At 40.3% G+C, this 23,651-nt stretch overlaps 1 protein-coding gene across 3 annotated transcripts; it reads right to left on the bottom strand.

The window, feature by feature from the left end:
* Nucleotides 1-1,222: 1,222 nt before the first annotated feature.
* On the bottom strand, nucleotides 1,223-16,494 carry LOC137140075 (protein Wnt-2b). Of its 3 annotated transcripts, XM_067528161.1 has the most exons (7): nucleotides 16,432-16,494; nucleotides 12,933-13,022; nucleotides 11,409-11,621; nucleotides 8,370-8,590; nucleotides 6,261-6,538; nucleotides 5,459-5,723; nucleotides 1,223-4,009 (listed from the first exon to the last, which is right to left on the bottom strand). In XM_067528161.1, exons 3-7 carry the CDS (start codon nucleotides 11,585-11,587, stop codon nucleotides 3,780-3,782), a joined length of 1,173 nt encoding a protein of 390 aa, XP_067384262.1. In that variant the 5' UTR covers nucleotides 11,588-11,621; nucleotides 12,933-13,022; nucleotides 16,432-16,494; the 3' UTR covers nucleotides 1,223-3,779. The 3 variants fall into 3 exon arrangements, with proteins under 3 accessions (XP_067384262.1, XP_067384264.1, XP_067384263.1); XM_067528163.1 differs by lacking the exon at nucleotides 11,409-11,621; XM_067528162.1 differs by lacking the exons at nucleotides 12,933-13,022; nucleotides 16,432-16,494 and having other exon boundaries at nucleotides 11,409-12,317.
* Nucleotides 16,495-23,651: the final 7,157 nt, after the last annotated feature.

The following is a 23,651-nucleotide window of genomic DNA, read 5'->3' as shown; positions in this document are numbered from 1 at the left end:
CTTGACCTCAATAGACTCCCCCTCCAACCCATGGGAAAAAAATGACCAGGCCCTGAGGCCTAAAGACATCCTACCATACACACACATACACATTCACTCTGGTCCCAAACAGTGAGTGACAGAGTATAAAGGGTCACTAACATACTAAGAGTTTTACCAGACAGGTGATGGGTGAACTCAGGAGATACTAAGGGGGTCCTGGCCTGGCCTGCAGGTATGTACATGTGAATATATGTGTGAAAAAGATCGCATGGCTGACACCTGGACCACCCCAAGGTAAATGATGTTGGGGGGTCTCTGGCTTGATTCCCAAGAAAGAAGCCTGTATCAAAGGATAGAAGCATGAGAGGGAGGGGGAGGTGGGCGGTTAGTGCGATGTGGCAGGTGGGGCAAGTAATGATGATGAATTGTGGGGAGTGCGGTTCTTTCTGCTCAGATTAAGATCTGCTGATAAACATGCCCGCCAGGTCTCTGAGTAATCCTATACGTTTCTCTCTCGCCATCATCCATCCGTTTGACTTGTTGTCTTCATTCTCTGTCTCCCACCTCTTCTCTTTTTTCTGCCTGTCAGTAGAATCTGGATTTCAGTTGATAAATCTTGCAGTCAACTCTCAGGGGTCTAGGTGGTGAGGCCTGTCCTTTCTCTCTCTCTCTCTGTTTTGGGTACATGCATGTGTATGTTTGTAACTGTAGTCAAGTTTATCCTCTGTTCCCAGGGGGGGTTTCATTTGGCAGCCAGAGCTCAGACTGATGTGTATCACAGCCTGGACATAAGGTTGATAAATCTATGTAACTGTCAATACTGAGACACAGGGGAGAAACAGAGAGAGATAATATAGAACACGTATTTAAAAACTAGGATGACACAGTTTAGAATAACTGTGAAGATGTTGAATAAATGATTGGGAGCATGTCTCCTGTCTGTATGTCTAATGACACAGCAGTGTGTGTCTGTGTACCAGTTTGTACACAGCTAGTCTTTACTTTACATCGGAAAATACTTACAACCCAGCTGGACAACGGTGAGCTACTTCTGCCTGTGATTTGGCCACCAGTCAGATTACAAGAATTAAAGGATCATTCTGGATTATTACAGTTTTGTAACTTGGCTGTTGTTTCTATTGGTTAGGATAACATTGAATTATTTATTTTAAATCTAACAACAGGATTCGTATAACTACAATTTGGCAACGAAAGTCAAGAAGGTCAGACATGTCATGAGCAATACAAAATTTCTCCCAGATTACCTAAACCATTTTATTTGGATGTAAAAACTTAAATTGAGGGTCCCCACACTGTCTGTAATTAACCTCAATACAAAGAAAAAGTGTGAGCACGCACAACTACGTCAATTACAGCAGGTCAAAGATGAACCAAAAAGCAAAATGTATTGGATGATTACAATGGTTGGTTTTGAAATATTTTTAGCTGACCTGAATTGTCACCTAACTGCTTGTGATTCTTGCCTGTTCTAACATCTATTATAAGTATTGCAGCATTACTGGACCTCAGCAGTTAATGTGGTGAGTTACCAAAACCAATAGAACTCATAGCCAAAGATACGAAAATGAGTTTCAACATTCTTGCCTGTCAACTATGAAGAATTATAGTTTGCTTATGATACTGTGCAACAGGAATGCTCTCAGCCTGGCATCCAGGACACAGATAGACGCTGCCACAGGACAGTGGCACTGGAATAGACTTGAATGATAATATTACCATGAGGGACAATAAAGCTTATCTTATCTTATGGTATGGGTCCCCTGTGGCTGTTAAAAGACCACCCCCTATGATGCTTAGAGCTCTTTTGGGGGCAGATAAGGTTGGAAGACTAAAACATGAATCATGAATGGCCTAATATTAGTCCACTAAAACAGTATCACAAGCATGTGCTAGCACTGATTGAGGAAACTCTGAAAAAGCAATTTCCTGTGTCATGGAAGCAATGCATCCAATCAAGTCTAAACATGGTTGCATTCTGTCCCGAGCCTGAGCAAGGAGAGGTGATCTTAGCACCGGTGAACACAGCATGGAGGGTTAGAGAGCCTTACAGTGTATTGCAGATTTGTTATAAGATAGCACTGGTTTGTTCAGTAAAAGTCTAGGAAACAAACACTGAATAATGCTATGTTCATTTACTTGCAAACTAATTTTGTCTTGATTTTATTCTTGTGTGCAATATCCTTTTGATTTCATGTTATCAGGAGTCTCTTGGCTCCAATATAACAGAGCCTGAACTGGACTGAGAGTCTGGGGAGCAAAGAAGATTGCTGGAAAGTATTCCCTTTGATAAGCCGGCCAAGAAGCCTTTGATTAAATGTGGTCCCAGCAGGAGCCCACACTAGGTCCTCTGTGGCACGACCATGCCCAATCACCAGCTATCAACAGCCCTGGGTAATTACAGTCATCTAGTCATTAGGCTGGGACCCACCTGGAATTCCATATAGCGAGGGGTGGGATAAAGCCAGCAGGGGTTGGGACTTAGGTTGGGCCTTTAATCAAACACTTCCCTCCCCCTGACTGATATAACACACCCCACCTCGATCCACATAGAATCAGCCTTTGTTACTGACACAGATTGTATTATTACTGCCCCAGTGTCTCTCAGCTCACACTGGTGAGGGGCACTGGGATAGTGTGTGTGGTGGGAATATCATGGTAGGTTATGACAGCAGTACAACAGAACTTAGTAGCCTGCTCATTCATGCTGATTAGTTTTGTGCTGTTGGCTCTATCTAGTCCATTGCGTCCAAGCTCCGTGTTTGTCCGGCTGAACAAAAAAAATACAAAGATTCCAGTGTCATACTAATGTACCATATATTTCATATGAACATCTGTTTAGATAAGGCAATATACACAATGTTACACGAGCAAGCTGGAGAGCAGAGAAGTGAAATGTGTCTAATGTCGTTGTTACACTGACTGAATGACTATCCAGGACCACTTCTCAGTGGCAGGCTAAAGTATGCTGTGTAGGGGTGCTCTTCTCTCTTCTCTTGTCAGCCGATGTAGTGCAGTCTCAATTTACAATTTAAATAAAGCACTTTTAAACAGCTTAATTTTTTTTTTTTTTTACTTTAAAGTTTCATTCAATGTTCCTAAAATGTATCCATTCATTTACTCATCTCCCTGTACTCTGGTAGTCCTGTACTGTCCTGGTACTCATTTAGGCCATCGAGAGACAGAGTTGGGTTAAGATATCCACTTCTCAAAGTGCACTTGTCAAGGTTCTTCCCAAAGTCCAACGAAGTAATTTTTTTTGGTAGATAAGTGTATTTACCCCCCCACCACCCAAAAAAAAACAAAACAATAAGGTTATGTAAGTACTGTATATGACGATGTCAAATAATACTGGATGAAGACTAAGTTAATGTAAAAAGGGGTCTTTAAAGCATCATGAAAGCAGCAAACCATTTAACCCAGAACCACACTCTGTAAAATACCCTGTCTGGACTGAATCTTTGATAAAGCCCAATCCATCCGAGTCTCAAAGTGTTCACTGGTTTCACTGTTCATCATCTGAATTCAGCGGTTCAGGTACAGGGCGATTCACAAACTGGAGCTAATTGCTAATAATTCATATTGATGGGTACTGAATTCTAGTGCTTTCACATAAACAGGTAGAAAAGCCATGCAATGATGAACTGAGATGGGGGCAGGGGAGGGCGGAGGCACAGAGCACTTTCGGACAAACTTTCCCAGAATGCCTTGTTGCACAGGAAGTCCTGCAAAGGGGAAAGGGGTGGGGTTGCGTTGCAGGGGCCAGAGGGGGTGTTTCCTCAGGTCTGGTCCAACCATTCGGCTCGTTTGGGGGCCTTGCATGTGTGTATGTCCACAGCCTCTTCACAGTCCTTACACTCCACAGCACAACACCATTTGAATTTGCACTCGCACTTGGTGATTTGTTTGACTCTTGTGGTGTCATAGCCTCGTCCACAGCACATGACCTCGCAGCCATCGGTGCCGCGTGAAGTCTTATTGCAGACGCGCCCAGCTGTGCCCAGGGAACCTACACAGAGTAGAAATGTGTTAAGAGCTAATTGTTTGAGCTGCTTTCTCAAACCTGCTTTTTTGAACTTCACAACAAAGCCACCTCTTTAGATGACCAAAATCCTAAAAAGAGCTGAAAAATAATTAAAAAAAAATAAGTACAAAAAAACCATAGTGCCTTAATTAGCACATCTAATGCAGATGAAGGTGGGAAATGGAGGGAATGAGAGAGAGAGAGAGAAAGAGAGGTATATGAGATTTTATTCAGATGTCATTACCAGTAATTGTGTATTGTCCAAAATTCTCAATATCTTAGTGTTGGGTTTTTACTTTGAGTACTTGTTGAAAAAAATTCGAATTATTAAATATTTGCAATCTCTGCATAGAGAAATGTAGTAAACCTCGGGATATGCTTTAAAATTGTTTATGTGGGCTGTAACTGTGTATTTTAGTATATGTTTTCAGTGAGGATTTCTTTATTCTGGAACATAACTGTGAAATTAGTTTGACTATACACTTGTTTAGCATATGATCTGCAATAACCTATACTAGTTGCTGGAGTTGACTGTACATACAACTTTTTAATGTTTATGTGAATGTCATCCCCACAGAGATTAGTGCTGGTGTTGGGTTTGAGAAGATCCCTGTTTGAACTGCTACCTATCACAACAAGCTGCCCATAGAACAACAGACCCACACACACAACTATGCAATGTTGGTAGAGTGGCCTATAGTTACACTGCTTTTCCCAAGCCACTGCTCCCTTTGAAGCCACTATGTGTGTGTGTGTGTTTCTGAGGGTTAAATGGACAGTGGAGCGTGACAGACAGACAGGCTCTCACACTCTGACGGTCCCTTTGCCCTTCAGCTATGCTTAGTTCAGACAGACAGAGAGTGAGAGAGACTGTGACAGACAGAAGTGATTCTTTTTCTTTTCTTTTCTTTTCTTTTCTTTTTTTTTTTTAATTAGCTGCTTGTGTCCCTAGGCTGTGGATTCCAATGGGAAGGTGAGAAAGAGGGCGAGGATAGATGAAGGGATGAAGGGTGAGATGGACAAAAGGAATTAGGAAGAGGGAGAAATTGAGTTTCTGAATGATGGAAATATTGACAAATATCCCAAATGATCATTTAAAAGTGTTACATCCGTCAACGCGCCCAACAGAAATAGCCATAACTGTTTGTGTAAAGGTTCATCAACCAATTCTCTGACCACACTATTGTGTATGTGTGTGTGTATATATGTCTATGTGTTGACAGAGACTGACAGAGGTCAGGTTGTCACAGAGTGAATATGTCCCCAGGCTAGAAGGATATTAGCTTCCACAGACATCACACGGAAGCACTGCTGTGTTATCTGACTACCATTGCACACACAAACACAGTAGTCATGCATGAACATACACACAACACATCTTTAAGAAGTTGTCTCTCTTCCCTTGAGTCCAATCGACCTTCTCTGCTGTCTTACCTGCTGCTTTGTCCTGCAGGCAATAATCCGGAGAGTTCTCAAAATAGACCAGGTCGTTCTTAGTAGCCTTCCTGAAAGCTCTGTTTGCTACGGCAAAACCTGTCCCATCCTGAGTCATTGTCACCTCGATGGCCCCGTTGTATTTCCTCCTCAGGTAGTCACCAGTCTTTCTGAAGTCTGACATGGCCATCCAACATGTCCGCAGTGTGCAAGAACCACTCACTCCATGACATTTACACTCCAGTTTCATGGACCGTTTCACTGCCTGAATATGAGGAGAGAAATTGTTTTAGTTATCATGATATGATATTAGGTTTTATGTTTTGTTTTTTAATGTTATGTTCTAAAAATGCAGGATTAAAGCACTGTTATATCTCAAGGGTTATCTAGTGATAAATATATGTTTTGTGTTTATTTGCCCAGGTTTTGACACGATCACTTTGTCTATGTGATGTGTAATTTTGGGTTGCACTTAAAATCTACAATTTGTATTCAAATATAATCTGTATATAAAAAACCTATCTGCTAAAATATCATCTTGCTATCATCTTTCAATTTGCTTCTTTGCATAGTATTTGATCAGATTGAACTCTGACATAAAAAATAAACACATATTTCTCCAATGTCCAGACCAAGCTCACAGCAACAGCACTAGGCTGTAGAGCTTTTTTTTTTTTCTTTGTGCAGTGGCCCAACTATTCCAGTTAACCTCTGGTGCCTTTGCTGCCTCATGATTGACAAGACAAGGTTTTAAGCAGTTGTGTTGTTGGAGTACGAGAAACTGCTGTAATCACACACTCACTGTTCTCCCACAGCGGTTGTTGTGTATGTTCATGAGTGCCCGTGCATCTCGGACAGTCCTTTCTGTGGCATCTATGAAGGCTTTTGCAAATTTGATCCCGTAGTTAATATTATCACTGCATCCGCCCCAATCGAACTCGCCTCTCTCATCACTAGATCGTCCACGCTTCTGTGGGTCACAGTTACATGTCTTCAGCTCTCCCTGGCTGCAGGCACGAGTAAGCGCATACACAACTCCCGCTGAGGAGATAGCGTAGACAAATGCTGCTTCACGACTGCCTGAGAAAGAGAAGGCACAAAATAAAAAAGGTTATACTTATCATGCAGGACAGGCAATTCTCAGCGACTTCAAGTTTTTCACCTTACATATTAACATGAATACATGTTACATGCATTGTGCCATGACCAGGCCTGGGTATGAGCCATCAGGACATGAAGGTGCAGCTGACGGGGGCATATCAGGACTGATGTGGAGTATAGGACAGCTCTGTTTAAATATTATCATGGAAATAATCCTAGCTGCGGGGCTCTCTTCTACTCACATAAATTGTTTAAATTCAGACACAGTGATACTCCATTTATCAATAGCAGGGTGATGTCATGACATTGCTGTGCTCATCTGTTCTTTCCTGATCTCTTTCCTCATCTGTGGTGTGGCCAAAGACACATAGAGAATTAGATGTAGTGTTTAGTCACAGTTGCTTTTGTAGGGCATGTAAGTGTGACTGCTCCAAAAAGCAACATGGTAGCAACAAGAATAAGATACACGAATGCAAAGAAACATTTGGTTTTCACTTGGTTTCTCTGTAATCAAACTTTTTGCATGAAACAAATTTTTTTAAAGAACATTACACAAGTGTAACAAAGTCTTCATCTGAAATGCTGATCAGAAAAATAAAGGTTTATGCAATCACAAAATGGCACATTTATGCCTGATCATACACTCAGTTCATGCTTGCTTTGCAAACCTGTATGAGCTAGTTATGGGCCAGATGAGTTTATGCTATTCAACCTGCTTGCATGTGTGGGCTGAGGAGAAGGAGGGAATGGGTGCTGAGGGGGTGTGTGGGGGAGGACAGAAGAGGGCATCATTCAAACCTGTGCTGTTGGTCTGACAGTGAGAATATCTCTCTAAATATTTACATCTGCATTACTGTTTATTCCTTTTCACCACACACACACAGTCATAGCTTGTATCTCCATATCTGCTACTTTTTTTTCGTGCACTGTCAGCCCCCACACATGCTTAGGAGGGCTGGAAGAGGGACAGTAACGAATATAGGGGAGGTGGTAACTTCAGACACCAGCTTTGTAGGGAAAAAAACACCTTGATTTGTGCACTGTATTGACATACAATATCATAAATTGCTGAGAATGAAGTGTTTCATGCTTTTGCTTTCCTTAAATGCAACAAAAGTATATTCCAAGACTATAACCCTAATGATGTACTAGCACAGAATACCTGTTTTTAGGAGCTGCACTGCCAAAGTGAATTGCAAGTTCATTACATCATCCAGGCTCTACATTAATGCAACAAGAAGCTACTGCAGATCATTGCAAATATAATCGCATCAAAGGTATTTTTTTAGTCTTTTGTGGTAAATTTTTCCAGCTTCAGTTCAACTTCAATGTCAAGTTTATTAACTGAAGACATCCTGTATCTGGCATATTTAATTATTGACCCGAGCTATTTACAAAAACTATTTTAACAGGGAGATATTTTACATCAACTGGCCACAAAGACAGGTATGAAATATATATTGCCATGCATTTGTGCCTGTGTGCATATGTGTGTAAGCATGAATCTGTTACAAAGCCAAGAGGTCTTGCTGGAGTGGAAAAACAAAATGACGACAAACCCACGTCTCGAAGCCTGCGTGTTTATTGACGAGGCGTAAGGCATTACAACAGTCCATTAGCAACTATAAACATGGAGCACCAGCATACGTGGGTGCAAGAAGGAAGGATCAGAGAAAGAACAGAGCAAGGGGAAAAGGGAGTGATAAGGTGGTAAAAGTGTAGGAGAGGGGTGATGATTCAATTACTCTTTGGCCACTCAGTCAGTTAGCAGACAGACATGTTGTAGATATAAACACACACATGGACTTACTCCGTAGCAGGACTCGACCAAAGACAGTATGGTCACGGTCCAGCGTGCTGCAGTTCCAGCGATGGTGTCTGAACTGGTGCTGACACTCTCTGATCCACTCCTTTGTGCCCTCGCCAATGGCCTGCATGATGTCTGGATGGCGCTGACACAGTTGCCGTTGCTTGTTCACCAAGCCTGGGATGTTGTCACAGATCACACGAGCCCCCAGTGCACCAATGTACCTGACAGTACCAAGAACAAGCTAGTTTTGAATTAATTCAACCATAAATTGGGCATAAGTATTCATAAGTATTTTTTTAATTGGACTGGAATATAGTGTGTTCCAGTGATTTATGGCATAGTGCAATTTATAAATACACATAGGTGTGGAAGTATACCTTTGTGGACACACACTGAAAGATGGTGAGTGCAATGAAGGAGTGTTGCAGTAACAGCCCTTTGTGAGTCAGAGTTCACTACACTTAACGGTTTAAGGTTTGTGAGTAGGAGGAGAGTGGAAACCATTTACTCCGCTCTCCAAATAAATAAGCACTTAACCTCTCCCCACAAGACCTACGTGTGTATGTGTGTTTAAATGTTTCCCAATGGGATAGTTGAAATCATGTTGTCACAAATCAGAGCAAGAAGTCTGGGGCCTCCCATAACCCTGTCAGACTAAAACCCCATTTACTCACTTTACTCCTCTCTGTCCTCTGCCCCATTGCTCATCTTACTCACAGTTTTCCTGCATGCTTCTTCCAATCTTTCTGCCTGAGCCAATAAAATAGACTTTTACAGCATCCTGTCAAGATAAATGCACTATCGAACTTGCCTAAAATAAACTCTAAGCCTAATCACAGCATCTTTCTATGTTTGCATGTACAGTAGGAGACTCTCTTGCAACTCAGTGGCTGTGGGGCTTTGGTGGGTCAGTGAGGTTAGGTCAGGGGACCGCGTAGCTGTGTGGTCGTTTTTACAAGGTCAGGTGAGAGAATTGAGACTGGAAGCTCTCTAGAGTGGGATTAAAGTAGGAATAAGAACAGAGTGCACATCAAAAGGAAGAGAAATTCACACTTGATTATCTCTTTCTATCTTTCTCTCTGAAAGTCAGGAGGTTTTGTGGATTTTATGGGATAATAAATCACTAATAACATGCTGTCGAAGCCTGCGATTGTACTGTGCAACATAGGAAAAACACACCATGAAGACAAATAAGGTCACTGTAGACTTCACTTGACTTCTGCTAATGCATAGCCACAACTCCTAAATACTACACGTGCCTTTCATCTTTCCAAGCCCTTTTGAATCCTACAAAAAATCACTCCTAAAAAACCGACCATAGTAATGAACATTTGCTTCGTCATTATCTGTAGGGAAATTTATTTTATACATTTCCTGCCAAATAACTCACTTTATGGACAACAACATCAAATCAGTACTGTGATGGTATGGATGAAGCCAAAAAAAAAAAAAAACAGTTGGCCACAACAAACATAGGGTTCTGCTATGAACACTCAAGATTATTACTGTCAGCATTTTTCCCCTGTTCAGACTTTGTATTATGCATTTATATTAAATTAGATGTTCTTTCTCACATTTCTCCAGTGACTGTACTATCCCGCAATCACTTTTGGGACCTCCTTGGTTGTTAAAGCCCAGATCTGCACATTTCATCACTTAGCTACTGTACACCCACAGATAAACAGTTAAATACTGGATCCTTCGACACTAAATTCCCCTCAATGCCAATAATGCCCAGCCAGAGCCTTTACACAGACTCACCCCTTTTACACCCCCTACTCCCCATTACTGCATGTAATCTACACAAACTAATATGCATTCCCTGACAGCCATGCACACACACACACACACACACACACACACACACACACACACACACACACACACACACACACACACACACACACACACACACAAATACCATTCTACTATAAACACACTCACACACATCAACAATTTTATGTATTATACCTACAGGCAATGAGATATTTTTCCCCTCACCTATGCGCTATATATGGTTTTGGGGTATTTTAGCGAAGTTTTGTGTGTGTGTATGTGTGCGTTTGTGCACGCGCGCGCGTGTGGTACGTGTTGAATTAATGACTGCTCTGCCTTGTCTAATGCAGGCTCCAGCTGAGCTGAACACTCACTCAGCCAACAGCGCCAACATAAATTACATTTATCGCTCTATTATTGCTCAATATGGCAGGCCAACAAAGTGACAACAAGAAAAAGCATTTTAGAAACCAAGTTCTAAAGAAGTCTGAATCAACTTTAAGAAGTCATAATTTAGTTAATTTCCACTATCCTGTTTTTTAACCTACCCTTTTCTCAGGTGCAAGTCGATTATGATTAAATTAAATTATGACAGAAAAAACACATTCAGAATTTGTTTTTGCTGTCATTACCTCATAAAAACGACAAGGCACTGCACTCATTCGTGAAAAATTATTTTTAACTAATAGCACGAAGAAGCACGAGAATAACGCTAATGTTTAAAATGCTGCAGCAGTGAGGAGAAAAGCACTTTATTGACTAAGACAGGAGACTTTCTCCGGGTTAGTAAACTGATAAAATCCTTCAACCTTAATGACGGCTTTGTCAGACTGCTGCTGGAAAAATTGCGGCTCTGAATTAATTGAAATCCAAATTTGTATTTGCGTTTGGAAAATTGTTATTTAAATAGTTAAATTCGTTGCCAGTTTGAATCCACAACTAACGAAATCCCCAAAGCCAGGCAACAGTCCCAGCCTCGTTTCAAATGTTTAAATGTTTATTCATAAATGTTCAAGTCGTGAGACATGTTCTTACCTTCTTTTACAGTTAAACATAATATGTAGGTAATATTAATATTTTTATTAAGAACAACAACAATAGTTATTATTATCATTATTATTTATAATTTTGTTGTTATTATATTCATATTACTATGCATTGATAACAACCGTTAATCGGCTACGTTTTCTAATCCAAAATCCTGCTCGTGTAAATCGTCAAAACACGCTGCCAGGCCTGTATGTGTGACACATGTGGACTCACCACCATGAGGAGTCCACTCGAGGCGTTACCAGCAACAGCAACAGACAGGCACAGTAAATCCTCGAACTGGCACCAGGGTTTTGGCACGCTGAAGATCTGGATGAGTGTCTGACTCCCGGCGAACCGCAAGTCCGAATCCGCTCTGCCCGCAGGCTCCCAATCCTGTTAAAACCCAGCATACCTCTGCGCTTTTTTAACCACCAAACGTCCAACCTTGCAAAACCAACCAGATAACAGTAGAAGATGCTAAACTTGAATGGATTATACTTGGTGTGATGTTCTCTATGTTAGGCACTCATTCAGCAGGCAGGCCTCATTATCCTGTGTGTGGCTCCATGTTGCGCGGCTGTCAGGAGTGAGAGTGCTGCGTTTTCGGTGCCATGTGCGCACCAGACGCATGTGAACCCTTCTGGTTCCAGTCAGTAGGTTTACCTGACGAGGCTAGCGACAAGTGTGGACAGTTTCACCTTTCTCCGCATGTATTTAAACACTTATCCTTGGTGTTTGCTAAGTTCATAAACAGAGAAAGGTCCAAATTAAAGCTGGAACCAAAGGTTACACGCGAAATTGATTGCGGTTCTTTCTGATGAGTGACTCTATGCCGGGTCGGATACTCGCGATGGACCTCTCCTTTATCAGTGCGCCGCGGACAGAGGGAGAGCCGAGAGAGAAGGAGAGAGAGAGAAATGAGGGAGGGTTTGCTGCTGGCAGTTCCTCTCGCTCATTGGGCAGATATAGGGGTTACAGAGTTTGACAAAGAAGGAGATATTAAAGAGGGAAGGATGGTGTGATGATGATGCGGTTGAAATGGTCCTTGTATGTGGAGTACATCTGTAACCACTGACAGAATTTCTTAGAATTAATAATGTTGCCTTAATTTTACAAACCAGCAAATAATTAAATGACAAGGAATGAATTTCATCTAAATCATGATGCATTTATTCATCTGTTGTGCAACTGTTAATAACATTATACACTAGTATATACTATAATAGGTGTGGTATATACTAATGTTTTATCTCAAATCTATTGTTACTAATGATTATTATTACTTACAGGATATGATTGCACTACTCCTCAAGCTGCTCTTCAGACTCACACACATCTTTTAAATATTTATTGGGTAACATAGACCTTGTGTAACATCAATCTGCCCAGGCACTATGGATCAAACAATTTGCCTTTTGGCTAACTTTGACACACTGAGTGTGTCCTGTTAAAGATATAAATGAAATTTAGTAAGTAAATCTCTGACAAAATTTATGTTGTTTTTAGTAACGCATTTTTATTTAAATATTTCTTATTTCTGTAGCCATGAACCATCTAAAGCGCAGCAGAAGTGAAAGTCAAAGAAAAAAGCAGGGAATGTGGGACTGGGAGAACTGAGCCAAATCGTCCAGTGGAACAGCACCATGGCTTAAATATGAACCACATGTGTAAGAAAGAGAGTGTTAAGACAGCGCTGGGATAAAACACACACACACACACACAGAGTAAATTGTCTTTTAGACTGACCGTCCCTACCTTTGTTCCCAAGCATTTGTTTGTGTGTCCTCATGTTGTCTTCATGCATGGCAGTGTGCTATCATCTGTTATCTGATATTTCCCTTCGTCCTTCAATTGGTCCGGAGAAAAAGAAAAAAAAAATCTTAGGAATAAAGACCTTTCACAAACTTATTTACAGGTACCAATTCATAGAAGTTCTCTCAGGACAGACTCCTCTAGAGAGGTTCTATGGACAGGTTGTAATATTGCCTCAGTTGATTCAGCTGATCCAATAATACTAATGAGCAAGTAAACAAATCAGGAAAATCCTTCTCGGAATTGAAACTATTAGAATTAGCTATTGATGTTGCAAACTGCTATTACATCAAAAGCTTAAGAAAACAGTTCTAGTGTTTATGCCAAAGCTGCTGTTAAAGCTAAGCTCCTTTTAGACACATTTTTTATTTCAGCTTGGAGCTCAGCAGGCAAGCTGCAGTTGGTGAGGCACACTTCTCAACATTTCCAGAGACATGCACAAACACACAGTAGAGTGTGTACAGGTTTGTGAAAGGCGGCGAGGTGAAGCAAAGAAGCTAAGCTCTGGTGAATATTTGTATGCCGCAGCTCAGCTCACAATTTTCTGCTAAATCAAAAGGAATTAGAGACGGACAAACATGGCTGAGTTATGCTCTCTTGTGGTACAGGAGCTGACACAGACTTTGTGTCTTGCTGTCTTTTTCTCGTTTCTCAGCCTGTGAACTTGACCCCAGCTTTCTCTTCATATGCAATAACAGAGTCAAGTGCCTTCTTGTCAGCTGGAGAAAAATTTTGCCCTGATGTGCAGGATTCAATGTGGCAACAATCTTGCTAGAGGAAAAGTACTGACATAGTTTATTATGTTTAAATGCTACATGGACCACAGAAGGGATAAAGGTGAGATTTACAGAGGCAAGGGTTTTGCACTAATCCAATTGATTTCTGTGTTGATACATTATAAGCACTCAGGATTATTTCTAAAAGGACAATTGCAGATAGAAAAGGAACAGGTTGAATGAGCCAAGGGCAAGCCGGAGGCATGCACTCTAGGTGGAAGAGTTGGACTAATGGCCCAGTAATGTGTCCCCTGTGGGGATTATGCTGGGGACTGTCACAAGCCAGACAGTCCAGGGATGAGCTCAGTGTTTATTCCTATCCCCTGGCAGCCTGACGCAGGGGGACAGCCTGTTGTCTGGCCTGGCCAAGTTCCCATACTAATGGTACACAATGGTGGGAAGTAAGTTAGTGAAGAATGTGTTAACATGTGAAAATGTATCATATCATCAAAACAACAAAAAGCTCATTTGTGACAAGTTGAGAATGACTTATGAGAAAAAGGCTATTACAAGACTACATGTTACAAGAGATCTGAACCTCAGCCCAGACCACACATGTGCCCCACTCAACCTCTGAAGCACGGCCGTGCCAAGGGTTCACCTTTACCCAACTGCGTCCATGGTGCAATTCACACTGATAAAAACAGAAGTGTCACCCTTGAAGTTTACAGGAAACACCTACACAGAAATCTGTATTCAATCTTTGGCTCTAACCTCTGGCGCAAAAACTGGGAGTGATCAGAATCCTACATCACCAGGCTGAGAATGTTCCTACAAGTGCAAAGGGAAGGGATAGGGAACACTAGCATATCAAGGAAGCAGTCAAAGCCTTTGTCCATCCAAATTTACAAACGGTATAGTGGAAACATTTACACAACAGACAGATAGAAATGCAAAACAAAGAGAATGACATATGTCTATAAGTCTGTGTTTTTGAGAAACTTGGAACAATCTTCCGCAAATACCACACCCCTGTAGATTTCTAACCCAGCAGCACACTCAGCCAAAAGCTTGTCCTCTCCGAGGATAAACATGCAGAGCAATGTTGTACGTGTAGTGCAATGCAGCAAGGAATGTGTATTAGACAAACAAAAGTACCACATCACAAACGCATAGCACAGACTCAGAAGTCTATCTGCAGCTAAAAGACAAGGGACACTCCTTTGAAGAAAGTCCAGTTACCACTGAACACCATCTTCTGGATCAACCTGACCTGGGTGACTGGAAATCTCCACACACACATTCATCTTCAAGAATAAAATTTTGTTTTTTATTCCCTCTATGACGATGGATAGAAACATTTTATGATCAGCTAGACAAAATAATTTTTCGGTGCCTTCCAAGATGGTTAACAATGATGCACATTTTAGGATGTTTGTTTCCTTATATGTTTGGAGTCTATGAATTATTTTGAATCATGCTATTTACTGCGTAGCTTGTGAATTCCACACCAGCGCCAATATGCTGTTTTTGAAATACTAAGTTCTGAAAAGTAACGAGTAACCAAATAAATGTAGATCGGTTAAAGTACAATTTAATTTATTTTATGTTTTTTTTTTTTTTTTGCATGTTTGTTTTTTCAGGGACAATACAACTCAGTAACTGATGGAGTGTATATGAGGCTTATAGAAAAAGGCAATTTGAAGCCCCACTAGGCTTTTCAGATGAAAACAGACAAATAAGCAATTAGGCTTCTTAAATATATTGAAGTCAAAGTAGTGTAAGTACCTGAAAGTATGCCTCATACTATAAAATAAGCATTTATTACTTATTTTCCACCACATTCCATTAGCATAAAAGGACCAGGTCTGGGTGGGTGTTTAGATCATAATCAACTGAAAATCCAGTGGCATTATTCATAAATCTAATGAAAGGTCAATTTAAAAATACACCACCTTCATGGGACAGACGAGCTCCAATGTGCATGTGAGCCAGCGAAACAGATCTATGATAATTTATTGTCTTGTAAATTTAGATTTGCCGACAGAGATGAACCGCTTTGAACAAACACAGCGGCACTGGAACTCCAGAAGCTTCTGAAAGTTTTGGCAAGCTCTTAGAGAAGGTGTTGGCGCCTGTTGTCAACCACTTTTCTTCTAGTGCAAAGAGTGCCATAAAAAACATGAATATTGAGAGAAGGTTTGCTGCTGCACAGATGCAAAAAATCAGTTCATACAGCATAATTGCTGCTACATTTCATACACATTTTATGATACATCATGTTTGGCTGTGCCCTTCATAATTGTGACCCTTTCCTTCTTCCAGGATAGCCCGGGGTTAACAGATTTTATAGCTCCCGTGACAGGATAAGTGTTCATAATGTTACGGTGATAATTCTATAGACTGTTTACTAAGTTGAAGACGATGCTGTCATGCGGGACAAATTTGGCGCATGCATACAGACTAGCGTGCGCACACAGTCATGGACACACAGTCATACTAGAGCAGGAGATACAGATGACATCAAAGGGATATCCATGGCAGCAAGTCCCATTGGTAATACATAAGCTGGGACAATGATACACAGACAAACCGTCTGGACAGAAACAATCAGAACATAAGTTTAAATGGCATAAACATAAAGCTGGCCATTTTTTATTCACACTTTAAATTAAAAGATTGCAGTTTTGCTAAAATGTTTTAAAATAATCTAAATTTAAACTTACCTTTATGGATGCTGGTCATATTTACTGCACAGTGTCTCCTTGCTTCCTCTGAGTGGAACTGACTTTGTGCTGAGTAGTTTCCTGTTTTAGTAGGGAACTGTCTGTGTGACATACACTGCAGGTCATAGGGGACTCGTCACATGGGGACCAGCTGAGGTGGCATAGTAAACTGTGATTCAGTGAATTGAACCTAAAACAGTAAAACTTCTATTTTTCCTTTTTATACAGGACAGGAAAGACACTATATGTCCTCGTCTGTAAAACAAAAAGAGAATCAGAAGAGCCACCCATGTTATTAAGGGTGAGAGGTTGTGTTAATATTGTTAAATGTAGAAAATTGTATCCTCAGTTTTGGAACATTACAGCAGTTTTTATCAATAATTCCATATTAACAATGATAATAAATTTAGAAATTTATGACCTCATTATTTTAATTTTTTGGCTTTAACATTATTGTTTTGGCTTAGTCCTAGTGTAGGCAACTGTTCTGAATAACAAAACCTCCAACAACCCTCCTCCCTAGTACCCAATGCAGACATACTGTGTGTTATCATCAGTTTAAAATGTGGTAAATTTGATCTGCTAAAGACCTAGAAATTAACATAAAGACCAAAAACAAAGGGACTATTGGAGTTATGTAATATTGCCCATATATTACCATTGTGGTTATTGGTCTCCTTTGTCCCACAGCCCAAAGTTGTCAAAATGTCAATTAGTGTAGGTTTGACCTAAAGTAATGGTATTATTAGGGTTAGGATCAGTACACACATGTACATTTTAAACAACATAATTTCAGGTATATTTTTGAATCAAGACAATGAGTAAAACCTAAATAGAAACAGAATCCAATGATTTGCAAATATCATCAACCCATATTTTATTCACAACAGAAGATAAACAACCTATCAGATGTTGAAATTGAGAAATATTAACATTTTGAATTTGATGTCAGCAACACATGTCAAAAATGTTGGAACAGGGGCAACAAAGGGTTGAAAAGTAATTGCCGCAAATCAAAAACAAATAGAGGAGGATTTGACAACTAATTAGGTTAATGAGCAACAGGTCAGTAACATGACCATTTCAGAGAGGCAGAGCCTCTCAAATGTAAAGATGGGCAGAGGTTCACGAATCTGCAACAAACTGTAGCTAGAAAATGTGAAACAATTTCAGAAAAATGTTCCTCAATGTAAAATTGCGAAGACTTTGAAGATCCCACCATCTACAGTATATTACATAATCAAAAGATTCAGAGACTCAGGAGGAATCTCTGTGCGCAAGGGACAAGGCCAAAGGTCAAAGCTGGATGTGTGTGATCTTTGGGCCCTCAGGTGGCACTGCGTTAAAAACAGGTATGATTCTGTACTGGAAATCACTGCATGGGCTGAGTAACACTTCCAGAAATCAATGTCTGTGAACACAGTTCAGTGTGTAATCCACAAATGTAAGTTAAATCTGTGTTAAATCATGCAAAGAATAAGCCATATTTGAACATGATGAATAAACGCTGTCATGTTCCTTGGGCCAAAGCTCATTTAAAACGGTCTGAGGAAAAATGGAGAACTATTCTGTGGTCAGATGAACAAAATTTATTATTATTTTTTTTTTTTACGCCATGTCCTGCGGACTAAAGGGGAGAGGGACCATCCAGCTTGTTATCAGCGGACGGTTCAAAAGTCTGCCTCTCTGATGGTGTGGGGTCGCATTAGTGCCTATGGTGTGGGCAGCTTACACAAAAGTACATGGAGGTTTTAGAGCAACATATTCTCCCGTTCAGACAATGTCTCTTTCAGGGAAGGCCTTTCATATATAAACCCAATGCTAAACCACTTGCTGCATCCATCACAACAGAATGGCTTCACAGGAGAAGAGTCCAGGTCTTCCTAGACATTTACCGACAGAAGAGGGGACACAAAGGTAAACATTGCCCTGTTACAACTTGTAACAGTGCAGAGTTTAATAGCTCATTCCACAGATGTGGGAACACTGAGCTAAAGAGATCTTTGGGATCTTTTACTGTGTGATGAAGGGACCACCAGATGCTGTTCATGGCAGAGTGCAGTGCGAGGGACAAAGGTTATACCAATTTTTGGAAAGAATACAGGCAGATTGATATTGAATAATTAATTTGGGGCGACTGTGGCACAGGAGTGGATCGTCCACCAATCCCCCCAGTTGCAGGTTCGATCCCCAGCTCCTCTGGTCACATTTTGAAGTGTCCTTAAGCAAGACACTGAACCTCCATCGGTGTGTGAGTGTGTGTGGAATTGTGAGGGCGAATGGGTGAATGAGAAGCAGTGAAGAGCACTTTGAATACCAATAGATAGAAAGGTGCTATATAAATGCAGACCATTTACCATTTACAAGCCCTACTGGCCACCCCCTAGAATGCAGACACAGTCTCTCTCTCTCTCTCTCTCTCTCTCTCTCTCTCTGTCTCTCTCTAAATTTGGGAGTAAATGTTCTACCTATAAGTGTCCTTGTCACATACTGTATTTATAATTTTAGAAATTAAAATTTAAACATTGGAACAGGACAGAATAGGGAACAAAATTCTTTCCTCTGAATAAATGTTATATATATTGGTCCATTAAATCTTAAAGTAAAGATCATATTGTTATACTGTGGGCAGTGAGAGTTTGTAACCCTGTACAATTTTCTCTGTTTCTGCAGAAATATGTTCTAAATCATGATTATATTTGTATTTAAGTCCCATAACTAGATTAAGCGAACACACAGAAGATTAGGCTACATTTTCAATTTGGCTTATCCATGTGGCCTGAATGGTGAGGTCTTCTTTCTTGCAACTCTGCCATGCCCACCATTTTTGTTCCATAAACACAGTTATTAGCATTTTGTTTCTTAGACTTTACCCTCAGGTTCCCTGTGACCTCCTGAACTTAACTAGCCTTGTTCTGGATGTGACCTTTGTTAGTGGACTAGTCCTGGGGAAGGTAACAGTGCAAACTTTTCAAGAACCTTTTCTGAGGTCTTTGGAAATCTCCTTAGTTTGAATCATAAACAATAATCTTCTGCAAACCTGTGTGTAAAGATCAGACTCTTCTTTAAATAAGGCAGGGCCCTCCCATACTCCTACCTGATTATCATTACACTGATTGAACATGACTCTAATAATTGATAATGCCAGGGGTACTTATGCTACACACAGTTATGTAAGAGTTGATCACTTTCCTTAGTAAATAAACAAATGTTTATTTTCAGTGTATTTATTTTATCTTGGTTTCATTTTATTAAGTTTTATAGCTTCTGTGACTCAAGTCATGTTTAAACACTCAATGCACTACGATGGAAGTGGCCGGAACTTTGTGGTTGAGGCTGAAAGAACCCTTAGTTCTGTAGCGAAAGTTGTATGGGCAACCTGTTGTTTTAGATTGAATTCTTGAGTGCAGGCCTTGGCAAAAGTTGCGTGGTGAGGGCTCTAGGAGAGGTCCCTCCACGCCCTGAGTGATGATAGCAGGGTTTAACCGGGTGCAGGTGCGCTTGAGACAGTCAGGCAGGGCCTTTGAAGTCAAAGCCAACTGGGACCCTGGCCCATCTTTAACCAGCAGCCAGCACAGACACATTCGCTTTCAGTTAACAGGCTATTTTCCTTCTCGATTGCTGTTCTTTTGCTTTTGTGAACTCTTTCAGTATTTGTCTTTGTATATCTGCAAAAGTGAACTATTCAGCCTGAAATCTGTAGTGCGATAACGTAAATATCCTATCTGCCATTGTAAGTGTAGTCATGAAGCAATTATTACTTTTCTGAAGGTTTTTGACCATTTTCCTTTGCGTGTGTTTATTGTTCCACCTCACACTCAATGAATCTTCTTGTGTTTCACTGTCATGTTAAGCATCCAGGGGATTGAGTCCTCAGGCAATCTGATCTACTGTTTTTCATTTAGCTTTATGTGATGAAATCGTGGATTTCCTCATTCTGCCATTCCATCATCTGGACAGGACACGTCCTTGTTTGGCACTGCTCAATAAGCAAGCAAAGTCCTTCCAGTTTAGTTCTCATAGACCATGTTTACTTTAACATACAGTGAATATTCCCATACAGGTATGTATGTATGTATGTATTTATGTATGCATGTAAGCTCACATCTCATTAAAGAGAGTGAAAAAGAGAAATAAATGGCTGTTTCGATAGAAAGCTCTATATAGGCAGCTACATCTGGCTCCTGTTAACCACAAGCGTATAAAAGTCCAATGCGGTTTAGTCCCAGGCATTCTGTAAAACAGGCATACATACACATACTGGGAGGTAGCACTCCAGCCCGGTGGTCACCCTCGCCAGTCCAAGTCTCTCCACGACTAACTCTAAGTTAACTCAGCAGATATCAAAGTGGAGACAGGGATTGATTTTCCTGGCACAAACAATATGCACTTTTGGGCAACTTTGCGGTAGATCCTCTAACTATGGCTGAAAGTTCCCCTTTTTGTGTGTGTCTAGACTGCAGGAATTATTAACCATTAAAAGTTCTTAGAAAACTGTTTGACGCAACATTTTTAGTTCCTGCTTCAGAGTAGCTGAATGTTCACACTGTATGCTGATCTCTCGAACAATGAGCCAAAGCAGCGCAGAGAAGAGCTTTAAAGCTGTTGTAATTGTTGTCCTAGGAATGCTGCTTTGTTAAATTGATATTTTTTCATGCTAGAATGTACTGTTTAGATTTAGAAGATGTGTTCATGAGTTTGTCCCAATTTATAAATTTGATCCAGATGTCATAATGTGGATTTCAGCAGTGATATCCCCTGTGCCACTCTAGACAGTGCTGATCTCAGCAGCCGATGTCCCACCTCCTAAGGTCAACTGACTGGTGTCTGCCTTCATTCCTGGGAAGTCAAACAGCCGTATTTCAACAAACCCTGTGTTAATTTACTGCTGGTTGGTGTTCATAGTTGATTTGAAGATAAAACCTGGTGTCAGAGTTAAATTATGCCATATATTACTGTCATTTATCTTATGGGATGGTAAAAAAAAACATTTTACAGGTTTTATTAAAGTCATCGAATAATATGAAACTGTCATAAAACTAAACCCATCCACTAATTAAACCAAAGTATCAAATAAATTAAAGATTAGGCCACATGTACTCACTAAAGTGATTACAATTTATCTTGAGAGCATCAGTGTATGAAATTTCACAGCAATCCCTCCAATTATGACATTTTTCCTAAAACCAAGAGTGTTGGCCTCATGGTGACATTGGAGGAAGGGTCTGGGTCAGTTAGGATCAATGTGGTGGACTTGCCAAAAGATCTGACCAACATGATGAAAAATGTACAAAGCTTTGTTTCATTTCAACACTGTAAGAAACTGATGCTTTTCATTGTCATATATGAACCTGAATTTGTAACCCATTTCTCTGTCAAAACTAACAATAATTATATTTAAATAATTTATTGTGTCAATGAGTCATTTCCATTTTATCCAAAACATCAACAATGACTTCTATACCCACTGATCAACAGCCACCTCAGACTATTCTGTTTGTAGTGTATTGTTGGATCAGGCATGAGTCTACGACAAAAATTAAAAACTGATGAAAGCCGTCACTGTACAAAACAAGTATGCTAGGATGAGTTAACCAACAGGATGTAAGGCATAGTTTATCCAATATAAACAAGCATTCACAGACATGCAAGTGACCAGATATCTCAGATGTCCAAACTAATCTGTGTATACTCGGTGACACATGGCTGTGCAATGCTTCAATAAAATAATGACTCATTGATACAACAGTCATCATTATTGTTTTATAATAGTGAAATTTTTGACTTGCATGCATGTGCCCCAGTGCGTCTGGTGAGTGTAACTGGTGTGTTTCAATTGCAGTGGTTGACAGCATCATTAGCAAAGGCTTTTTAGAAATTAATCTCAAGCAATAAACAAGCTAACCACATTTGTGATTAAGCCTGTGAAGATTCATTTGGATTCAACTGGAAGTTGAGTCATGGCAACTGGATTCTGAACCATTTTACTGCTCATCCAAATGCTTCCTTAGTCTGGGGAAAGTTTGGAGAAGCTTAGGAAGCCCCTCATTTATCATCCAGGGTGGCTTCTCAAGGTGGACAATAAAAAAAGGCTGTAAGTAGCAAACAGTCCTTAGGACAACCCTTAACACCCCTAAATGGTTGGCCTCTCTGGTGAATATACATACATGAACTCAGAGTATTAACTTAGTGGTGCTGAAGGCTGCACAATGTCTTTTAATTTGCCAGTTAGTGAACGTGATTGATTACAGCTGGTGGCTTGTTTGAGCATTTGACAGCACTCATTTTATTGACTAACACATAGCAGAGTAGTAAAGCTCAGGTCAGATCAAAGAATAGTGATGGTAAATTTACTCAAGTCAGGAATGTATCTTTGGGCCGTTTCTACACAACTGCAGATTCCAAGATTATTAGTTTGAACAGTTGTAGATGTGAACAAGGTATTGGGAAGTGTTGATAATTTCCAAAGTCTAAAGGAATACCCAACCTTTCTTCTTCAGATGAAAGGAAACTGGTTGAGATGGAAAAGAACAACCCATGAACCATCATAGCACAGACCTGCCATAAACTTGAAGCTGCTGGAACATCAGAGTCACTGTCTAAAGTCAAGTTTACATCACCATGGACTGAAAGGCTGCCGCCCTAGAAAGGACACCCTGCTCCAAATCAGTCAGCCTAAAACTTTGCAAAAGTTTTTGGCTGACCTCATGGATAAGGAAAAAGCTTTCAGGAGGAAGGTTTTTTTGGTTATATGAGACCAGTATTAAGTTGCTTGGCCACAGTGACATGAGGTATTATCGGAGAAAATCCCTGTGCAATAAATTCTTATGGTTTTCTCTATTAAAGATGTACTGTACGTTGTACATACAATTCTGCCTCAGCACAAAAACACTTCAAAGAAATAATTGAAATAATAATTTCAAGATGGGCATGACATGTCTGTGTTATGTCCATAATAAGAATATGTAAACTTCTGTAAACTGTATGTAAACTTATAAAGCATGTCTTTCCCACAGGTACCCCACAGGATCATTGTTATGCATGTTGCAAGGCTTTTACAATGTTCTCAGTTGCAAGGTAAATAAAAAGGGATTGGTTGAATTCATTTTCAGATAATGGATTAGTCGTGAAAAGTTTCTAACTAACAAGAAAGAACTCGAGCTGACACAACTCAACTTCCAGACTCATGCATGTTTTGATCTGATGAAAGTTTAACACCA

The sequence above is a fragment of the Channa argus genome, chromosome 13, assembly GCF_033026475.1.
Source record: "Channa argus isolate prfri chromosome 13, Channa argus male v1.0, whole genome shotgun sequence".
NCBI lineage: Eukaryota > Metazoa > Chordata > Actinopteri > Anabantiformes > Channidae > Channa > Channa argus.
Note: the sequence above shows the minus strand (reverse complement) of the source record. Positions and strands in the feature narration are given on the sequence as shown.